We start from the raw sequence: 12,113 nt of genomic DNA, 5'->3' as shown, positions 1-12,113 counted from the left end.
GAAAATTGTGGTGGTGGAGGGGAAGGAGGGAGGCAGGCACATACACAGTGACAGCACTCTAGCTGGAATGGCCTCAAGTGTAAAAGAGGTGCATATGTAACAAATCATATTTTACTGTATAGCTTTTGCAGGTGGTTTATGCATTTGAATAAACACGAATCAGTTCTGGGGCACACAAACTTGAATGCCTGAAATTTACAGTGATGCAAATTTTAAACAGTTTGGGAAAGTTCCACTTAAAACCATATATTTTTTGATCTTTACATTTGTAACATAGGGAAGATAGAAAAGTTTGTAGTTTGCAGCCTGAGGGTTTGTTCTGAAGAAGTATTCTGGAGATAGTGGATTTTCCCACTTGATAAAATCAGAGTGGATTATTTTTCAGTCACTTCTCTCTGATCTCCCTCTGTGAGTTCCTCTCCCATGAGGACCCTGATACTAACAGCTGTTGTATGTTATATTGAACAGGGTTTGACACTGTGAGGATAAAGAGGGAGTTATTGTATTCGTGGTCACTATCACTGCAGATGGATTTATTCCTTCTAAAATCCAACAAGAATGCTGTTCTCAGCCTATCAGATGTTGTCTGTTTTCCTTGGTTGTCACTTTAGCAAGGATTGTACTATATTTTGTTTGGGCATTCTTAATGTTTGCTTTCTTCATTCTGTACAAAGATATTCTGGGAAAGCTAAGAAACTGCTTGGCTGGGTTTACTTTCTTTAATAACATTTCACTTGAGTTTTGGGTTTGTTTGAGCTGTGTGTGATGGTAGAGTTCACTAGTGGTCAGAGCTTAAAGTCAGAGTTTGTGCAGCTTCCATTTGCACTGTGTGGTGATTTTTCAGTCAGCTTTTGTGGAGTGACTGGTTTGTAAACTTTGTTTAAAATACAAATGAGAAGATGTAATAAACTGTCCAGATGAGGAGAAAGAATTTATTCCGTTGCTTATATTGATGCATCCTAAGTGCTAACAGGTGATCCATTCAAGATTAATACTGCTACCTGCTTTTGGTAAGCTGGAGTGCATAGCAAGGGCTCTGCTAATTGCCTGTCTTTATGATCACCAATGATTAGTGGAAAATAATGACTTTGGCATTGTAGGAGATTGGAAACCTGTTACATGAGATTTTATGCCAAACATTTTTAGGAGCCATCTGATAAATATATATATAACCAGAAAAATGTAACATTCTGTGCAGTCAACTCATTTCCCATAATAGAACTGACCCCCCCGAGCATTATTGGCTGGTCGGCATGTTCTTAGCAGTTGTTATTAAAGTGGTAGCACAGCTGTAAATTTCTTTTTGAGTTGAGATCGGAGTTGTTTAACTTCAGAATCGAGCAGGTTAATTTCACACCCTCTTTCAATTCCATGTTTTTGGCAAATTTGGCACAACAAATTAGCATAAACACTAACGAACATTTAAAATCATTTATTCCAGTTAAAATCCATTTTGAGTTGATGGTGAGCAGAACATACTGTAAGCCTGCCTGTTACGTGAAAATACTCTCACTGCTGCTCGGCAGAGCAGTGAGGTTGTATGCGTGTTAGTCATACAAGTACACAAAAAATTCAGCAAGACTTCCCCGTTGAAAGACAGCATGAAAAAAACAGTACAAATACCAGAAAGCGTTCAATCTCTGTTTACAGTGGTTAGCAGATAAATTTGATGCCAGAATTGAATAAAAATTTCATTCAGCTCGAATAAGCCGGAGATGGATGTCGTTAAGAGATTTACATACCATTAGCTCACATTAACTGATTAGCAGCCGAGCTCTGTGGTACAGGGCTAGTTTGAAACGAGATCTGTGATGCCAGGACGCTGCCGTTTAAAGGAGGTCTGCCGACTGCATGCTTGTTTCCTCTGCCTTTGTAATTACTTGATAAAATGAAGTGCATCGCTGTGAACAATAGACCCTTTGGAACAATCCAGGCTGGTCAGCAGTCTGAATCCGCATTTTAAAGCCATCATAATTGCCTCAAACTTAAGAGTTTCCAGGGTGCAGACGAAGGTGTTGTCCTCCTTCAGCACAAGTCGCGTACCATTTTCAGACTTTATGAAGTATTTGAATTGAATTATATTTGAAGAGACCGAAAACTCCTCTGGAAATCCATCCAGCCTGCTTTTGGACACCAGTACGATTCGGGATTTTATTTTAGCTATGAAATCAGGAGCGTTACAAAAGATCCGGAGCCCCTGCGAGCGGTCGTGGCTGTCAGTAATTTCCAGGAAAGTGGTCTCTCGAGATGCGAGCTGCTCCTTCTCCCACCTCGATTTCACTGCATCCGATAATACTTTGAGCTGAAAAAAATCTGCTTCGTGTGCCAGAAGTTGATTTTCTCGAAACCCTTCCGGTAGAAGAAGTTCTCCATTTCGTAGGAAGTTCAGGACGTGCCTGAAAAGGAGTCCATCTCTGTCTATGAAGTAATGTCCATCTGCATCAAAGGGGCACATTATTTTTCCGTTGATGACACCTTCAAGGAAGGAATCTGGGTACTTGGTTAGTGTTTGTTTTTGTGTGATGTACAGATAGCCACCAACATTCAGAGTGATCAGAGATGTTTTATAGTCCTTGTCTTGCTCGGAGCCCTCGAAGTTGCTCTGATTTTCTTCAGATTCCTTTGCTCTCCTGTTTGATTTTCTCTCCATTATCAAAGCGAGCACAGCGATCTTGCTTTGTTCTTGTCAGCTTGAAAAGGGAGGGATTTTTATTTAAAAGCACCTTTCTTCAGCTCCGGCACAATGTTGGAATGGAAATGCTGCAAGCATTGCTCGGGCTGTCAGCTGGGTTTTGCAGTAGGTGGCGTATCAGCTGTGTATGCAGGGAGATGGCAGGAATATGACTGTAGAGGGAATTTGCATTTAACTGTGTGAGGGAAGGAGGGGATAAAAACCACTTCTCTTTCCGTCCTTACACTGGGGAAGTTTACAGAGTTTTGAGGGTTCCTTACAGAAATGAGTAACGCTGTTCTAAAGGGGCACCTTGCTTATAATGCTTTGAAATGTTTTTGTAGTGTCAGCTGGCCAAATCATTTGTAATGCTTCAGGAGTTAAAGGATCTCAGTTTCCACAGAGCTTTTTTCCACATTTTCCTTGTAATGTGGTACCCGATTGCATAGCAGGGCAGCGCTAAAGGTGAAGGCATCCCTGATGGTACGCAGAGAGGTATCAGTTATGGATGTTCCTTATATATAGGATGTGCGTGTGGCACTAAGATGTTGTCACACTGTTTCTTTGGAAGTGATGCTGAAGACTTGTCGTTCTGGTGGGTTTAAGTTTGTGATGAAATCTTCCATTTTCAGCCTATGGACGTGTCTGCACCGATACAAGAACTGCAGTCTAATGAGGTTTTGCTTTCTCTGTGCCATAAATAAAAACTGCTTCAGAGAGGAAACCTGTTTGCTGCTCACATTAGTGGTGTTTCTTAGGTCACTAAGACTACATAGCATAAATTCCTTCTTTTTCAATAGCAACAACTGCTGCCCCGTGGAACAAAGGGTTAGTGTGCTCGCAGGCAGCGCTGAGTGTCGCATAACATTACAGCTTAGCAACACTTGTGCATGGGGGGAGCAGTGATGGCAGAGCAGACTACAATCAAATGGCTGTCATCTCTCTGTGAAGCTGTGCTGAGGTTGGCTTTCGGGCTCCTTTTAGAAAAAGTTTCCCCTATAAGCAGAACAGGAAAGGGAAGGCTCTGCACACGTGTGTGTGCATTTCCTGAGGCTTAGGGGAGCAGGTGGGTGGGAGGCACCGCGTGCATCCAGAGAGGTGTGAGCAGTGAGCACTTCGTTGGGCTGGCCCAGGGCAGCCAAGCCCATCTTTATCCAGATGAGTTTTGCACTTCTACATGTGGATACCTCCTGCTTTGCCCAATAAACAGCAGAAAGTCGGATGATCCTTCTGTGAATTCTTCTGCTCTGTTTCTAAAGATATTACTCATACTGTTCCCACTGTCTCTAAGGTTGTTTATTGATACTGTGGAATCATCACTATAATATTTTATTAATTGGTAATTAAACATAGTAGAAATAAATGCACTTTTTAGATTTGCTCTTCAGCCTTGCCAGGGTATCCCTACCACTGATACTCTAGTTTTTTTCTGCTGCCGTGTGCGATATCTTAAGCAGATATTATTCATTAGATTTGTTTTATTAGGAATTAGTCATGGTTTTAATATTAACTCTTTGATACCACTGAAGTGTTTAGCATTGCTTCAGTCAGAGATTTCAACCACTTTCTGATTTTTAAACTTTTTTTCTGAGATCAACTCTATTGACAGTTATTGAATGAATAATAAAAAGAATGAGTGGAAGAGTTTGATATGATTTTTTTTGTCATTACAAGAGACTTATGCTCAAATTTAACTTACTGTCCAGTGATGGAGAATTCAGCTAATGTGCTTATACTGTATATAACTTTAGTGTTAAATAAAGTGCTAGTGGCTCCTGAGAGAATGATTTCTGTGTCGCTTTTGTCTTGCATGGTGCTATTGAAATACTTTGAAGTTGAACGAGTAATATCCTGGCAGAAGTAAGCAGGGATTTCCAAGCACTAAGCTTTGTAAAGGGTAGTATTTTCATGGCAAGCTGAACTCTCTACGTTTTAAGAGGCAGCACTTACAGAACTGCTCTTTTGATTTTCCATGCTCGTAATTTTCTGAATATTTTGATACTTACTGTTGAAGTTTTCCAGTTTTATGAACAAGTACATATTCTTTGAAAGATCATTTTAGTGGTTCATATGATAAAATATTCAAAATCTATTTGATATGGTAAATTGACTATGAAGGTCATGAATATATGCATTTAAACCTTTGAGGCTTGAAACATTTAGAGCTGATGTAAAATTTTACTCATGATAAACTCATGCAGCATTACCTCACTGCAGCTGACAGTCTGTAATAGAGAATTTGAAGCTGGTGCATCTTTGTGAGAACTTTCCACTTCCTGTGATCTACTGTAAGATGTCATTTCCAGAGAGCCCTCATTCTTTGTATGCTCTTGATGATGCATATACAATTGCAGTGCCTGCACGTTTAGTGAGGTAGAAGATATTTCAGTGGCTTCACGTAGCTCAGTGTGAAGCAAAGGAACTGGATTCCCTTTTCCCTTCCTCTAGAAGATTGTCCAGAAATCCATTTTGGCAAAGATAGGCAACTTGTATGCAGATCTGGAGACTTTACCCAGTCTTCTGCTCTCAGAGTCTTTCTGTACTGTACTAGGAATGGAGGGAGCTGCACTCAGTGTGTCTCAGTCCTTTCTGCTTCCCACTTGGACCGAGCAACTTGCTGCCGAAGGCTAACAGGTGAACTGCCTCTGTTTCTGCTCTGTGCAACTGAATTACGCTTGCTGATGTTGGTAGCTAGCAGTCCTGAAATAACCATCGCTTCCCAGGCTGCTAGTGTGTCACCTGATTGCTGGGACCGACCATTTGGGTGGCACTATCGCAATACAGATAACCAGTTTCTCATCAGACACTGTCCCAGAGATGGTAAAAATGCAGCACTGGCATCTGTCAGCTACAAAGGGAAACAGAGCTGAGGATAACAGAAGTAGGGAGCTGCCTCTCATTCTGTCTGATGTGTTTCTTTGGGGACAAGAACCTTCCTTCTCTTCAGCTTCCATCTTCTTCCTGACCCCGTTGACCAGGAAGCAACACCTGGTGGAGCTTGAGCATGCCATGGAGCTGAGGTTTCAGTGCTGGAGCACACCACAAAAATCAGTGCTTTACCAAGGTTTCATCTTATACTTCTGAATAGCATCAGCTTCATTGAGAGTCTGTTATCAGTGAAATTCACCTGAATTATAGAAAGCAGCTAATTTTATTTCAGTCTAAGATGATAAAAGGGGAAATCTACAGCTAAAAGAGGTGGAGAATTTTTGAAGCGTGTTAGGAAGCCACACTTATAAAATCTGTTTGGGTTATTGAGGCAATTTATTAGATACTTAATGTTATAACACAGAAAGTTGGCCAGGCTGTTGGGACAATTAAACCATTCAGTAGTTTCTGTCTCACAGTAATAGCAGCATAGCCATTCTTATCCCAATAAATATCTGCAAGATGTTGATTAACAGCTATGGAGGACAAACCCTAATTAAAACTGAAGAACTTCAAATAAGAATGTGTGAACATTCAAGAGTTTTAAAATGTCTATGAAATTTTACCAGCAGTTACTGTTGATATTTTTCAATAACACTGAGCACTGCAGTTCTGCAAGACTGAGGAAACAAATGCTGTGCCAGTATTCAAAAGGTAAATTGTATGACCCAAGTATGTGGAAACAAAAAGTGACCATATGAAAAACAGTGAAACATCTGACTTAGAAATCAATCAGTTGAAAGATAAGGGAGAAAGAAATGCTAGTCTACATGGACGTAGGGAAAATGAACTGTGCCAAACTTTTTTCCTTTTTTTTTTTTTTGTTATAATTTATTCAGCAAATGAGTGAATATTTTTTTCTTTTAAACTTTTTAGTAGATCCTGTTTGTCAAAATGCAGTCATAGATTCATTAAGGTTGGAAGATCATTTTCTTGTGTGTGTAGTGAATGCATCATGAACAACTGAAATGAGGTCATCATTGTGGGCAGTGCTCAGCAAGCTCTGGATCCTGCTCCATGCATCATCGAGAGAGATATTATTGAACCGAACTTTCTCAGACCACTTAAAGTGAAAAATAAGCCTACTAGAAGATCTGAGAAAACATGGCTTGTTAAGCTTAATGTAGGTGGAAAGTATGTAAGTGCCTGGATGGGCAGAAAACTTTTATACTCAGCTCTTCAACTTAGCAGTCACAGGTCTGACAAGGTCTAGGTGCTGGAACTTAGAGCTAGGTGTAGACTAGGAAACGAACACATGAAAAATCTCCAGGCCATCCTGTCCTCCTTTATGACTCTTTGTCTTTTTCTTTCTCTCCAAAAAACTCTATCAAAACATCTTCAACAGAGTTCCAGCAAATTTCCCCAGTGCCTGTTTACTAATATTGCCTTAAGCATTTTAACTGCATTCTGTTTATTTGATGGTGACCATCAGCAGAATTTGAAGCTGGAATCGACATCTCCCTGTTACTTCTCTGAAGGAATCAGCAGTTGAAATTCCTTTATGGGTTAGCACAGGGATGCTCAGGTACAGGCCTAAGTGCATCTGATGGCTGATGCTGCAGCTAAGGGTTGTGTAGAGTAGCCCACATGGCACTGTACTGACTGTATGCTTGTACCTCTCCCCTGTGCATGGTCACTGATGGTGTTAGATACTTGGGGAAATGTCTTTTTTCCCATTTCATCACTGGTCTTAGCTAGTCTTCTAGGCCCTGGCTCATTCGTGTTTTCCTACCTGGTTCATTTTGAGTAGGTATTTTTAACAGGAAGTTTCTACTTTCATGCCTTATTACTCCTTTGGGTTCTAGGATGATGGAAGTGTCAAGGCAGATGTGACACTATGGATGTCTTTTCATTGCAGCTCTGGCCCTGAAACAGGTGAGAAGAAATTCAGGTTTCTGAAGTTAGAAAACATCATTTGGTGATTTAAGGCTAATTAGGCTGTGAAGAGAGTAAAAACTGTTTCCCTGCTACGTTCTTGCATTTGGAAGTTTGCGCACCATCTCTGCAGATTTATTCTGATAGCCTCTTTGGATGACTTTAAATCCCCAGGAGAGCCCGGTGAAAGTGGGACACAAACCTCAGCTTCTATGTAGCAGATGGATTTTGACACAGGCTGGGTTAGCTGTAAGGTGTTCTCAGGCACCGCAATTAGCCTTGTACTGAGAACCACAGAGCTGTAGGGGTTGGAAGGGACCTCCAGAGATCACGGAGTCCAACCCCCTGCCAAAGCAGCTCCCTAGCCCAGGTTGCACAGGTAGGCGTCCAGGCGGGTCTGGAACGTCTGCAGAGAAGGAGACTCCACCACCTCTCTGTGCAGCTGTGCCAGGGCTCTGTCCCATCCTTGTAGTGGGATCATTAAAATCCAAGTCTGGGCCACTGGTAATTAAAAGGGGATATTACTGAAGAATTAAATCAAGAGATACTACTAAGGTTAATCGCGCTTAACTGGTAGGTTCCAGCAACTTTATTTCCTAACTAGTTGGTATGGGGAACATTTTTGATTCACTGATCCCGATTCTTAAAACATAAAGAGTAGTTTCAAAATTCAGTAAGAGTTCTGTGCAGAGATCGATAGTGCACTGTCAGTGTTCAAACGGCTGGCCTGGGTGGCTCAGATGAGTACAAGCTGATTAACCTTGTGCAATAGAAACTAATGGAAAAGCAGTCATGGAGTTCAGTGGATAGAAGTGAACCTAAATGTGGTGACTACTAGCAAATGTAGAATCTGCCTGATAAAGTGACAACACGTTTGTAGCCTGCTCAATATCTCATATTGCACATAATTTAGAATCTCGTTGACATTCTGACTTTTGTCTAAAAAAAAAAATTGGCAAGCATGAAATAAGATTAAAAACTAGCTGACAGTTATCAGAAAGTAATTATAAGTAAGAAGTCACTTGGGCTGTAGTTTGAGGGGCTTTCTCCTGGATTAGCAAGAGGGACAGCAGCAAGTGAGAACAACAGTTTATAGGATGTGTCATGATTGACACAAATGCTGGTCAGACAGTGAGTAACTGTGACAGGACTGTCATAGTGTGACCTGGATCACTTAATGCACAGAATCTTTTTAAAGAAAATGCATTTTAACCAAGACAGAAGCAATCTATATATATGTGTGTGTGTGTGTGTGTGTATTCCCTAAGAATGGGGAATACAGAGTACAGAGATAAAATGTAAAGTGTGGGAAGACTCAAAATAGATGCAGTAGTGATATAATAAGCAATCAACTCCATCAAGCCCCTGAGCAATTGATCTTGGGCGTCACCAACACGTAGAAGTTCACTGAATCTGAAAAGAGATGGGGCCAGTTGTGTTCTGAAAGTCTCCCTCCGTTTGTAGAATTCAGAGTGTGCAGAATAACCTTGAGATGGCTAAAATGAGGAAAGATAAATTTCAAGCTTATCTGTAGTAGCTGTTATTTGATTTCATTATGTGGCTTTGGTAAGGCTTGTACAGAAGTATTACATCCGTTTTCTGGTCTCCATATTGTTAAACATCACTGAAAGGTTGGTTTAGCACAGGTAAGAGCCACAAGACTTTATTGAGGTGTAGTGTTTATTAAAGTGCCTTATGGTGAGATAGCGCACGAACTTTAGCTCCTTCATTTATTGAAAAGATGATTGAAAAGTGACTTGATTGCTGTGTAAAAGTGCTTTTACAGATTGAAAATGCCAGGTACTAAAAGGCTCTTTATCATAATGTAGAAAGACATAATAAGAACCAAGTGCCAGAAGCTGGAGACAAATTCATATTGGAAATTAAGCACCAATATTAGTAGCACTTTAGTCACACACAAGTTATTAGATTCTGTACAGAAGAAAGGACGCCATTTAATTGTGATGCACAGGCAGTCAGGCAAATTGGCCAAGTTGTTTCTTCTCATCAAAACCTTAGGAATCAGAAAAAACGGAAATGTTTTCATAAAAGTGATGCTTTATTTTGTTTAAAATTACCTGCAAAACTGAATTCCTAAATCAAAGCATCAAATCTTCCCAGTGCAGTGACGGAGCAGTGGCACAGCTGCACAGAGAGGTGGTGGAGTCTCCTTCTCTGGAGACGTTCCAGACCCGCCTGGACCTGTGCAACCTGGGCTAGGGAGCTGCTTTGGCAGGGGGTTGGACTCCATGGTCTCTGGAGGTCCCTTCCAACCCCTACAGCTCTGTGATTCTGTGAAAGCAGGAATAAATCATTTTCTAAGTACGTAGTGTTGAACTAATTGCTGTCTGCATTATTTAGCAATTTCCAGATGTAGCAGTATTTCAGTTGGTAAGGCATTGGAAGAAATCTCAGGCATCTTTGAAATTGCCTGGTGTTTCTGGATGTCAGGTTTGCTCAGTGTCTCTGTTCTCTTCAGTGGTGTTGTCTCATATTGTCAGCTGGAACTGACAGTGGCGGTGTAGCACCAACAGCAAGACAAGACTGTTTCTGAAAGATGTCTAAATAGCGAGAGTTAATCCAGGCATTGAAGTTAAGAAACTCATCCTTTCTTTTATGCAAGGCTACTCCAGGGAACTTTTACACATAATGCACTTCCTATGCCCAGAAGAAATGGTTAAGTTGACAGTGCCTCCCTCCATGCACTAGGATGCAGTAATAGCAAATTGAGTACTTGGACAACGTTATGTCTCTCTTGCTTTCTACATATGGTTGCTTTGAGGTTTTAGGCTTTTCCTTCTCTGCACAGGAGGCTGGAACTATTGCATTGCTCTGTAAGTGTCGTTGCTTTAGGTAAAAAGGTGTTCACATCAGACTATGAAGTGACTGCTAGAGAGGTGAATGTGGAGAGAACATTATTAATGACAACTTGTTAGGTGGATTTCTAGGTTACTAGCAATATATTTTTTTCCTTTTTCCCCAAGCATTAGCACATACACGATACAATAAAATACTGTTCCATTGATGAGCAATTTTTTAATCGTATTAAGGTGAAAATTAATTACTTTCTTTTCTGAAGGTCAAAACAAAATTAAATCTCATTTTATCTTCACTAATTTTGGATATTTTGGTGGATAGATTCTCTCTGTAGATGATATTGCTTTTTTGATTTGTTTTTTTTGTGCTGACTGTATTAAATGAGAATTTCTAGAAAGCCATTCCTAGGTAAGTTGAGTGAAGAAAGTAGGCCCACACAGTTATCAGCCTCGCATTTCAAATCTCACCCTTGTGATTCATTCTTAATACATAAAACATCTGATGACAGAATGAAGATGTGTTGGGAATTCCGGCTGTACAAGAATGATTCTCCTTCTTTTCCCTCAGCATTTAAATAGCAGACTTCAGAACTTAATCTGACATTTGAAAACTTATTATTACATTGTATTTATTAAATGCTGAATTAATGAAAGAGAATGCAAACTTTGACTGTGTTGATGAATTTTTTATAATGTCAAATCCTGCTTTGTTGTCTTTTCCTAGATAAACTCTGCCTGGAAGGAATAGTGGTGCAACGTGCTGAATGCAGACCTGCAGCTAGTGAAAACTACATGAAACTGAAAAGGTAGGGGACAGCTCTACTACAAATGCGTATGTGATAGCTTACTTTGATGCTTTTGTTTTCCAAGAGATGAACAAAGTCAGTGTTTTCATGGTCTAATAGAAGAATTATACAGGATAGGAATAGTCTTTTGGGGTGGATTTTACTGTAGGGAACGAATGGAGGGTGTTGTGAAAATTAGGCCTCCCTCTGATAATTGCACGTTGTGGTGATATTGGCTTGTGCATTTTGCCATGTGCAGAACTCTTACTAGAGCACATGTCGTGCCTATTCATATTTAAACATATAAATACACGTCTGTATTTGAATGTTCTTAAAGCAGCATTTCCAGAAGGCTTAAAGGTTTGCATATGTTTTGTTAGATAAGCTTCTTGTGTATATGCATCTGTGTGGGTTGTCCAAATTGAATTCTCCTGAACAGTTCATACTGTGCAATGGTAGGCAAGGAGCACTGGAGAAAAGATATTTAAAGTGCCCTGAATAGGAAAGAGTTTAGAGAGAAGTACTCAACCTAAACTGGGATACTTTCTAGAAAACATAGTAGAAGTGACATGAAGATCACAAAACGTTTTACAGTCTCACCTAGTGACTGCAAACATGCGCCCAGTACATCTCAGGATTACCATGTGATTCATATATAATTTGGTTAATTAACTTGATAATGCTCTCTCTTAATAAATCCAGTTTGGAATTCAGTTGTGCGTTATATTAAATACGTATTTGCATATTTTAAGCATGTGGGTTTTAATTAAATCGCTCTCTTAATCTTGTGAGTTTGTTGTTTAGAGAGAAGTGCAAGCCAGGAAATTTGAGGAAGAATGAGTGACACAGACTTAATTTCAGAATGTTCAGAATCAGAAAAGCAAAGTGATATTTTTATGTTTTCGTACAGTTCCTGATCTGTTTTCTGTGCATCATACACCACGCTTCCAGTATCTTGTTTTATTAACCTCCTCTTAAGTCTGAACTGCTCCAGTATTTCCTTATTGTTTTTATTCAATTCTGAGACTTTTATGTTCT

At 40.0% G+C, this 12,113-nt stretch overlaps 2 protein-coding genes across 3 annotated transcripts in view; one reads left to right on the top strand and one right to left on the bottom strand.

Moving 5' to 3' along the window:
• GTF2F2 (general transcription factor IIF subunit 2) overlaps window positions 1-12,113 on the top strand; it is a 162,798-nt gene that overhangs the window by 27,669 nt on the left and 123,016 nt on the right. For both annotated transcript variants that reach the window (XM_065743961.1, XM_065743962.1), the window contains exon 6: window positions 11,015-11,096. In XM_065743961.1, the coding sequence (XP_065600033.1) occupies window positions 11,015-11,096 (82 nt within the window). The remainder of the gene's footprint in view (window positions 1-11,014; window positions 11,097-12,113) is intronic.
• Window positions 1,434-2,778, bottom strand: KCTD4 (potassium channel tetramerization domain containing 4). Its single transcript, XM_065743960.1, has one exon. It carries the CDS (start codon window positions 2,648-2,650, stop codon window positions 1,877-1,879), a length of 774 nt encoding a protein of 257 aa, XP_065600032.1. The 5' UTR covers window positions 2,651-2,778; the 3' UTR covers window positions 1,434-1,876.

The sequence above is a fragment of the Cyrtonyx montezumae genome, unplaced genomic scaffold (assembly GCF_038088225.1).
Source record: "Cyrtonyx montezumae isolate F1298 unplaced genomic scaffold, pur_monq_1.0 scaffold_3, whole genome shotgun sequence".
Classification (NCBI taxonomy): domain Eukaryota; kingdom Metazoa; phylum Chordata; class Aves; order Galliformes; family Odontophoridae; genus Cyrtonyx; species Cyrtonyx montezumae.
The sequence above is the reverse complement of the archived record's forward strand: the minus strand, read 5'-3'. Positions and strand labels throughout refer to the sequence as shown.

What these genes read in the sequence shown, in the direction of transcription:
- KCTD4 (XM_065743960.1), bottom strand. Translation starts at nt 2,650, where the DNA reads ATGGAGAGAAAATCAAACAGGAGAGCAAAGGAATCTGAAGAAAATCAG.